The 9,967-nt window shown below is 39.7% G+C and overlaps 1 protein-coding gene across 1 annotated transcript in view; it reads right to left on the reverse strand.

The window, feature by feature from the left end:
- Window positions 1-9,967, reverse strand: part of ATRN (attractin) — a 117,233-nt gene that overhangs the window by 34,106 nt on the left and 73,160 nt on the right. Inside the window, exon 25 of the mRNA XM_009332713.1 lies at window positions 5,442-5,503. Within this exon, the coding sequence (XP_009330988.1) occupies window positions 5,442-5,503 (62 nt within the window). The remainder of the gene's footprint in view (window positions 1-5,441; window positions 5,504-9,967) is intronic.

The raw sequence follows: 9,967 nt of genomic DNA on the forward strand, positions 1-9,967 counted from the left end.
AGTAGAAGAGCAGCTTCAACACAACACACAGAGAAAACTAAATTAAGGTGTCAAAGCTATAAACTAAACCCCACACAATAAAGGTTTAAAAACCCAAAGTGCTTATATCACACCTCAAACCACTACGTTGTCACAGGAGCCTGTAGAGGCCAAAAGCATAAATGGGCACAGATAATGATGGGACTAATTAATGGAGGAAAGACCAAATGGCCTCCACGTGTGACCATTGTGTGGAGGACAATGTAAAGAGTGATGAGGACAACATGGAAAGAAGGAAGTCATGGATGCTGAACTGTTTATTTCTAACAAGGTGAAGAAGTTCATGTAAAGATATTCCCAAGCTCTTCCTTTTCCTCGAAGAAAAAAAAAAAAAGTGATTCGGCACAGATTTAGCAATGCCATTTCTGCTGCAGTAAAAAATTATTTAATAAGCAAAAAGAGTAAATAAAATATCTGCAGCACAACTACAGATTTGAATTATTGCAACAGGCCATTCCCACTTACTGAAAACACTGGGCAAATGTTTACAGCCAGGAAAAACAATATACAGCACATTAAACCATCTGCCTGATGTTGTACGGAAACAAATACCGCTCCCTCTGAAGTCTTTCTGAGGAACAAGTCCAATTATTTGCACCACTGTAAAATTACCCTATTTGATATTCAGACCTTAGTAGAAGGCACATGAGGTTTCATGTGCCACCATGAGAACACAAAACTTGCAACTTCTGTTCCATTTGTGAAATACCCCCATTTCTCTAATAATCATCGTAAGACTACGATGGGACTAGAGAGAGTCAGCGTTGAGCATCCCTAGAAGGACATTTCAAGGGCAGATATGAAAGACGAGACATACAGCAGCCAAGAAATGGGGTGAACTGTGCATGTGAGGACACAGAACAGAAGTGCAGTAGAAGACATCAGAGGTCTACGGTAAATCTATGTCTATGGTAAGTCTATGTAACAAAGCTCAGGATGAGATCATAGAACAGAATCATAGAATAGTTTGGGTTGGAAGTGACCTCTAAAGGCCACCTAGTCCAAGCCCCCTGCTGTGGGCAGGGACAGCTTCAACTAGATCAGGTTGCTCAGAGCCCCGTCCAACCTGACCTGGAATGTTTCCAGGGATGGGGCATCCACCACCTCTCTGGGCAACCTGGGACAGTGCTTCACCACCCTCAGCGTCAAAAATTTCTTCCTTATATCTAGTCTGAATCTCCCCTCTTTTAGTCTGAAACCATTCCCCCTTGTCCTATCGCTACAGGCCCTACTACAAAGTCTGTCCCCATCTTTCTTACAAGCCCCCTATAAGTATTGAAAGGCTGCAAGAAGGTCTCCCCGGAGCCTTCTCTTCTCCAGGCTGAAGGTTATTATATTTAACAAAATCTCAGAGAAAAATTGATTATACCCGTTTCACACTCTCAGACCCACAAATGCCAAATGTATTGGCCAGCTGGTCTGGCCAACATCGCTTGTGTCCCACACAGAGGACAAGGGATGCTGGCTGTCAGGTCCTCGCCACATCTCCCGGCTTCTTTCCTGGAGACAGCAAACCTGCTTTATAGGGTTTATAGGTCTTTTATACCCTGTAGGGCTCAACAGCTTCTTTGGTAGGACGCTCTGGCTTCAGCTCGGTTCACTTCACACTTCTGATCTTTTAGGCAAGTCTGTTGGTCAATACCTCCATCTCCTCATTTTGAGTTTCTAAGGGCTGCTACGCTACAAAAAGGAATGGCAGCGGTGATGAGCTTTCACCTTTCTGCCACCCTCCTAGTTTTGGAGCAAGAGGTCTCCTCCTGATAAGTTGCAGAGTTACCAGCATGATCCTCGACTGCTTTACAGCCAACTGTGTCACCGGTTAGAAAACAATCCATGCTTTCAACTCTTGTTCTGCCGTTTCTGTTGGTGCTTACACGTCCTTATTTCATTCAAACTGTTCTTAATACACCTCTTATAAATCTCTACAGAACTGGCCAATAAAGCTGAGAGGCACAGAAGAAATACAGAAGCGCTTTTTTTTTTTTAAATAAAAGGAAGAAAAATGGCCTTCTAAATTCAATTGCTCGCCAAATATTAAAAATAATACATATTTTCACGTCTTCCGTATGCAAAAGTACACTGGTGAGAAATATGGATTACAGACAGGTGTGGTGGCATACACAGATTTTTTTGGAAGACAAGGAAGCACAGATACTAATAAAAATGTTTAATAGACACTGCCAAAACAGCTCAAACGATCTGCTGAAAGACAACAGCAAGATCTGCAAATTAAAGAGCTATGTTATGAAAAGCAGAGGAAACAGAAAAAACACGGCTTGCTTGCAATTCATTCAGCTTTGCAAAGGTTAACAATGGTTAGAATAATCATTTCTCCTGCGGCTCCAATTATAATGCAATATTAAAGACCCCGTAACTTCACCGTTCTACCCAGCCTTTATCCACTGACATTTTCTTAGCTTAAAATAAAACGGTAACGTGTTGCAAAATAAAATAATGGCAACATACAGCCACACGCCTGACTTTGTGCTGAACGCCGACTCCAGAAGGAGCTCCCGGCGTCTAACAGCACCTCTAAACGTGAGGCAAACCCCCTCTGACCCAAAGCAGCCCAGCTCTTAAATGAAACGGAAATCAAATCCAGCAGTCACGTCTCGTCCTGCTCCGTGCTGCCTCACGTTGTTTAAATGCACGGCCGGGCTCCCGGCTTCTCTGTAACATCGTGTGCCTCACAGAGTCAGTCCAGTCAGTGCCTGTGGTGCCCCACAAATTAAGCAGCACTCGGGTCTGGCAATCCAGCTTGCGCTCCAGTGCCCCACTGGAGCGACTTACTTGACCTAAACCATCACAAATGTCAGCAATGAAACCGAGACGCTAACCCCCCCGTTTCCCTGCACGGTGCCCCACGCAGCTCCACGCCCAGCTGTTTCTTCCAGTAGCGCGGCAGAAGCGCACGTTCAGGATGGGGTTACGACCAGGCGGAGAGGGTGGCTTCTAGAAGATGGACATGTGCTACAACATCGCCAGCACAGAAAAATTTCCAAAATTACCCGCGGAATGGCAAAAGGAAGCGAGACCCTTGAACGTGGTAACAGAAAGTCTTCCTAAATATCCATTTTCCAGAACAAAGTCTCTTTTTGTGTCCCTTACACTCAAAGAATTGAAACCTATCTCAGTTTATGACTCAGAGGTGGCCTATATCTCAAAGGTGGTTTTACCAACTGTATTCAGGCTTTGCAGAAAGCATTTTCATTGCCTCTACTTAGCGTGCAAATTTTCAGCCAAGTCTCTCTCATTCACATCACAGGGGGCTATCAGATATTACTTATTTATGGCCTAACTTGGATTCAACCGTAATTATCAAATACGCCCTACAGCATTAAAAATGCAAGTGTTTCAATAGTTTCCCAACAAACAGCAGAAATGAATCATGCTGTTCTAATACACTGGTTATTTAGTGAGTTACAGTGACTGTAAAATAAAATACTGGGAGAGGAACTCAGCAGTAGTTACAGCTAAAGAATCGAAGAATTTTTAATGCATTATAAATGCTTAGTTGGAAAACACCAATAAACTGGCTTCTCCCAAATACACACGTTCTTATTCCGCTGGCATGTTAGGATGTTAAATAATATTGCAACATTACTTCTCAAGGAGATCCATGTGATAGCAGCGAGGGAGGGAAGGAAAATCTCTGTTGACTATCATCAATCTGCCTAACTTTTGGACATGTATTTTCAGTTGCATGTGCTCACTGAGATAAATAATGCACATATCTTCTGCTTCAAACTGTGATTCTCTTCCAATAATGGAACTGGAGGAGTCACGCATATTGAAGAGTTTCAAACTCTCATATGCAGGTGGATCTGGGTCTGTAAAGAACTAATGGATAGTTTTTCAAGTGCGGATTGAACTTATGCCATTAAAGAGGAACTAAGGAACCGACTGCTTCCCTATTCGTTCTCCTTATAAGCAATTACCCTGCCACAAAGATTTTTAGGGAAGACCTTGACTGTGATGGATTCAGCAGAACAAATGCTTAAGTCTGATCCAGGAGTAAACACTTACTCCCTATCAATGGAAGCAAGGTGGGGGTTCAAGCCTGCTGTTTACCTGGGATTGTATTAAAGCACACTACACTCTGTAAAAGCTACATACAAAAAAATTGATATAAACCACTTATCTGAAGGACCCATCTGGAGCTCCTTGCTTTAATTAAATTTAGCATGGAATCTAAAGCAAGGTATTATTCCCACTGCTCATTTCAAAATGGGCATAATATTGCCTACTTTAAAACAGGTTGTAAGATCTGGATAAACAGACATATCCCGCCTGTGGGAGTTCTCCTTATTGATCAATTATTGCTTTATATTTATGGAGTATTAACAGTTCCTAAAATAGAGGCTAATACGTTAGATTGTGAAACTTAAAGAGACAGCCTGCTATGCTTTGGGAGACATTTAACCTCTTTGTTACGGCTATACTTTTTTGGAGGATGGAAGAGGAAACAAGTACTGAAATTGCTTCTCCTAGGGAATCATCAATTTGCTTCACACTAACAAATGAACTTTACCAAGCAGTACATGAAGGACAGAAGGGTATTTGGCTTCAATTGTGTTGAAATCATAGAATGGTTTGGGTTGGAAGGGACCTCTCAAGGCCATCTAGTCCAACCCCCCTGCCGTGGGCAGGGACAGCTTCAACTAGATCAGGTTGCTCAGAGCCCCGTCCAACCTGACCTTGAACGTTTCCAGGGATGGGGCATCCACCACCTCTCTGGGCAACCTGTGCCAGTGTCTCACCACCCTCACCATAATCTATCTAGTCTGAATCTACCCCCCTTTAGTTTAAAGCCATTCCCCCTTGTCCTGTCGCAACAGGCCCTGATAAAAAGTTTGCCGCCACCTTTCTTATTAGCCCCCTTTAAGTATCGAAAGGCCGCAATATGTATGTTTGTATTTAACTTGACATATTTTCAGTTTAAAATCAAAAGGTGCTACTGAAAGAGTTTGAAATTAGTCCATGCTTAACTCTTTGCAAAATCACTTCCTTAATTTATGATTTGTGTCTGACGACGTGTGAACATCAGCAATTTCTCAAAGTCATACGTTATTTGTATGACGCGGTAACTCAAAAGATGTCTTCTATACCACTCTAAAAGTAACTTCTCCATTTCTAAAAGCCTCCACCCCCTCCTCTAACCTCCCTTTCCCTGCATGCACAGGACACGATGCATCTGCAAAGATGGGCAGACAATTTTCTTAACATATTTCCTAATTAAATACTTTAAACATAGTAGGGATTTCCATTTTCTAGGCTGTGATGTAAGCAGGATGTTTAATTAAAAAAACCAAACAACAAAAAAAACAAACACTATACTGAAAAACAATAAACAAATATCTTTGCTAAAGAAGAAACATTTAGCTATCTTAAATGAAAAGTACCTGAAAAATGTCACAAAGAACTGTACCAGGTCCATAAAGTTGCTGTGCTGTGAGAATGCAATCTGCAAAAGAAAAGCAAATGCTTTCTATTACTTACTGAAAAGAAAATTCATATTTAAGATGCATTGTTGCTGGGATCAAAAAAATTACAATGAAATATATCTTAGAGTCAATTAACATTTTTGAACACTCTTTTGAAAAAGCACCGAAATATCCTGAGGGAAAAGAAAACAAACTATAACTTCACATTATTTTGAAATCCTATACCCAAAAAAATGAACCTAAACAAGTAACATCTCTCTCTCCCAACAACGTTCAAGGAATAGTCTTCAGCACACATCAACTACCTTGGAGAAAACAGTAGTTCAAAAAGTGAGAACACAGAAGTTTCACAGAGCTAAAAGTAGAGCATCTTTAATGATTGTATACACAGCAACCCAAAGTACAACATTTAAAAGTTCAAAATGCATGCTCCTATTCAAACAATATTCGTCCATCAAAATCTCCTCGAGTAGGTAACTTACACCAAGAGCAGCAAAAAGGCACGAAACACAGAAGATAATAGATACTGTAAAAACAGCTATGGCATTCATCGTAACTCACTTTCCTGCAATCCACTCACACTGCAAAGCGAAAAACAAGCGAATATTTTGGACAAAAAACAGAGGGAAGAAGCGAACAGGAAATTGGGAGGTGGTTAGAGGCAAAAGGAAAGATTAGGGAGCCTGGTTAAAAATAACAAAGCAGAGGGGAGGGAAGCCAGCAGAATTGCAACTTCTGCAATATTAGGAATCAGAAGTTCTTTCCAGGTACCTCCTATTTCCTCTGACTATCAATCTCAGCACCACACCAGAATATTAACTCTTTCATGCGGTAACTGAATTTATTTCAAAACTAAACCGAAATCACTTACAAAAGCTTTCCATGGACATTAAATTCACTTAAGGTGTCATTTGTGTTTTGGGTTTGCTTTTTTTTCCCCTTAATAAATGGCACGTTACAGTGTCATCAGCATAAATACAAATCTCTCCTCCCAGCAATAGTCACATTCCAAAAATCATGAATATATGCAAAGTGAATTATCGCTTGGATTTCTGTTCCTCTAGAACACCTTCTATTATCCAATTTGCTTTAAATATCCATTGTAACTTGGTGTAGAAGCTGACCAAAATAATTTTCTTATAAATACACTGAAATGCTTTTAAGCTGAAAGCTCCTTTACAGTGCCTAACTTCTGTTTCGCCGGAAAGCTAACTCGAAACCTGCAGTCCAGATGCTTGTGACCTCAATATTACTGCCTGCAAAAGACAAGAAAGCACATAGTTTCTTGCTGGTTTTTTCCTTATAAAGTGCTTCCCAATAGCCTTCTGATGAGAAAAAGAGGGCGAGCATGATTTCACTTTTTGTTTTAAAACTCAGTGCATGGTAACTGAGGTGGTTTTATATTCGTGAAACTACTCCGGCAGTTCTTTAAGGCAAAGAATTTTCTTACTAAAATATCACATCCCCAAATATAAACATGTAATATATCCAGTTTATAGAAATACGGTCTGAGAATACCTGTGATGCCGACCGACTGTAAAAGATGCATTTCAAAACGAAGACCTTATTATGTATCAACAGCTTATATTTAAAAATCCTTTTGTAGAAAAAGAAAAATAAAAGCACAAAGAAATCATTAACAGGTCAGTCCTCCGCGACGATCGTTAGGACCAGTTTGTGATGGAAACCAGAGCTTGCTCCAATTAGAATGTGAAGAAGAAACAAGTATCTGCTAATTTTAAATAAAGACGGATTCTGTGGAAGATTAACGAGACTGCGAACTCATCTCTAAACTGGTACAGGAGAAGGGCTTCTCGTTTTTTGATAATAGAAGTGTAGGAAATAAAACAGAGAAGGAAAACCTGGGTTTATTTCACACAGAAGCACTATAAATGCTTTACCAGTGGTGGTTCTTTTGCCTACCTGTTGGAGCTCTTCTCTTGCAAAGACCAACTGAGGATCTGTACCTCATACACGGATTAAAAAAAAAAAAAGCCTAGGTTGGTTTCTGCAATTTACTTCTCACAAGCTGAAAACACTTTATGCTATTAAACCTGACCAATCTGTGTCACAGGCAATTTAGTATCATAATTGTTAATGGTTTGCTTGCTTAGAGCTTAATTTCCCCTAATATAATCTGTTCCTAGGACTTAATTAATTCAGTTACATAGAAAGTTTCGTTAGAAATAGCTGTTAAAAGTAGACTGTTCATTCTGAATATAGGGAAAATATGGCACAAATTTCCTAGCGGTACGGATTTTTAATTAAGTTTAAATGACAGTAGAAGATTCATCTATCCATTCTCAAAAAACTAATTTTGTACACCAAAGGAATAAACAGTGTAACTGCAGGAAAACACCGTGTATCTTGCGCTGGGGACTGGGAGAGCCTCCTCCAGGTACCGAGCAGAACTTCAGCTCAGCTACAGAATCAAATTGCCACTTTCATAACATACGTGTCCTTCGAAGACGTTTTATACTATGTTCTTTGGAATAATGCAGTATCCTTAAGCAGTTAAGATCAAAACAGATCAGAAAATTAATTATGTTAATTCCGGAGAATATTATAAAGCTTGTGTTTATCCGTACCTGAAAAAGCCTATCACACTTTTTCTAACGCCGCATCACTTGAAGTATCAAAAAAAAATTTGGCTGCTTTCCAGAGGAATAAAAATAGCTGGCTATTTGGACTGATAAAAATGTATAATTAACAGCTTTACTTTCTTTATCATCTGATTAGCATAAAACATTAAGCCAAGAAGAAAATTTGGCTACCTCTAACTACCCAACAAGATCTAAAAAGTGCACTAGTTTTGAAATCAGTACACACACGTTTCAAAGGAATTAACGGCAAAGTACTTGGCCACAAAATATTTTGTGTAAAAGGAAAAGCAATCTGAACCCAACTGACATTTCAGGAACAGTTGGTACTTCAAACTCAAAATACTTCTGGAGTTAAACTACAGCCTGTGACTGTATTTTAACTGTAAATTTTGACAAACAAATTGGGACCATTACATACCAGGAATTGGTTTGCATTAGTACCCAAGTTTGTGCTCCAAGAGAAAAGAAACTTGAGAATAATTTCAAGAGAGTAATTTTGTGCACAAATGGGTCCAGCTGACTCTTCGTCAACTCCGTATTTTGAAACAAGTTCACCTTAAGCCTGTAAGTGTAACCGTATCTAAAGTTATTTAAGCCTCCAGTCTTTTGGTTTACAAGTGCTTTGAACTCATTAAAAAGTACTTGAATTTCACATACCACGAAGAAAAATGAGTATCACCAAAACAATGAGAAATTCTGTAGAAATATTCTTTTTGTTAAATATAGCAAGAAACAAATTTGAATAACTCCTCTCACTTACATGTAATAAACAGAATTACAGACAAATCATCACAACACAACTCCTTCCACTTGCGCTGGACATTACTGTTATTTTAGAGAGACAGAAGCCAAACTATTAGCCATGATGGGAATGGGGCAAATCTCTCTCCAAACCCAAGTAATTTCTAATATTATACATAATGTTAGTACCCCTAATCCAAACTTGTTAACTGAAGAACTGCTAACGTACTGAGGAACATTTCAAGTATGGCATTTTCGCAACAGAATTTGGAGCATTTGGGGATATCTAAATGCTTGAGAAAACATGAACAAACACAGAAAACATTGTTTCTACACCTTTTCTTTCCCTGCTAACAATGCTGGATTATTTACATGCTGTATTTTCGCCTTTCTCCACTACTGTATAAAGTGACTCAATTCACATCAGTGCTGCCTTCCTTTTCAACGCTACTTCATATTAGGGATGAGAAAAAGTGAAATTCAAAATGGTATTTTGAACAGGACGCACTCCTAGAATACAACTGAAAGGGAGAGAAAAAGAGAAGTCTAATTAACTTATGAAATCAGAGAAGTACAACAAAGAAGGCGCAACGTGAAGCAGGCTACTGGAGTTCAGTGCTTGCCGTGAATTCACAAGATATCAAAAGGGTCCCTACTGCTAGAACCATTAACGTCACCCAGCAGGTGGGAGAACACTACAGCACTCGTGTTTTGAATGTCTACGGGACCACACGGCACCGAAAACCGTGGAAATTCAGAGATTTCAGGCTGCTTTGCTTTTTATTTAAATATAGTCCCAGCGCCAAAGTTAACGAACAAAACAGCAGCACGTAAGACTGAAAGGCTGGGAGCTCCAAGGGCTTCCAAGGAGATAAAGCCAACAGCCAAACAAGCTGCAGATGACATTTATGTACATATTCCTCTATTTCTTCCTCAGCACCTCCACTTTCTCTAGGTTTTTTTTTATGGTTAGAGGCAAGGATTCAATCTGACCTTGGAGAATACAGACAACAGTAACATGATGCCGTGGCCTGAATGCTGAGTGCCTGCGCTTCTGTCAAAGGACCTGCTGAAAAACAAATGGTTTTTAAGTATTCTTGAGCGATGCCAAAGTCATCAAAACATTCATTTTGCCCTCTG

This window comes from Pygoscelis adeliae, unplaced genomic scaffold, assembly GCF_000699105.1.
Source record: "Pygoscelis adeliae isolate BGI_AS28 unplaced genomic scaffold, ASM69910v1 Scaffold29, whole genome shotgun sequence".
Lineage (NCBI taxonomy): Eukaryota > Metazoa > Chordata > Aves > Sphenisciformes > Spheniscidae > Pygoscelis > Pygoscelis adeliae.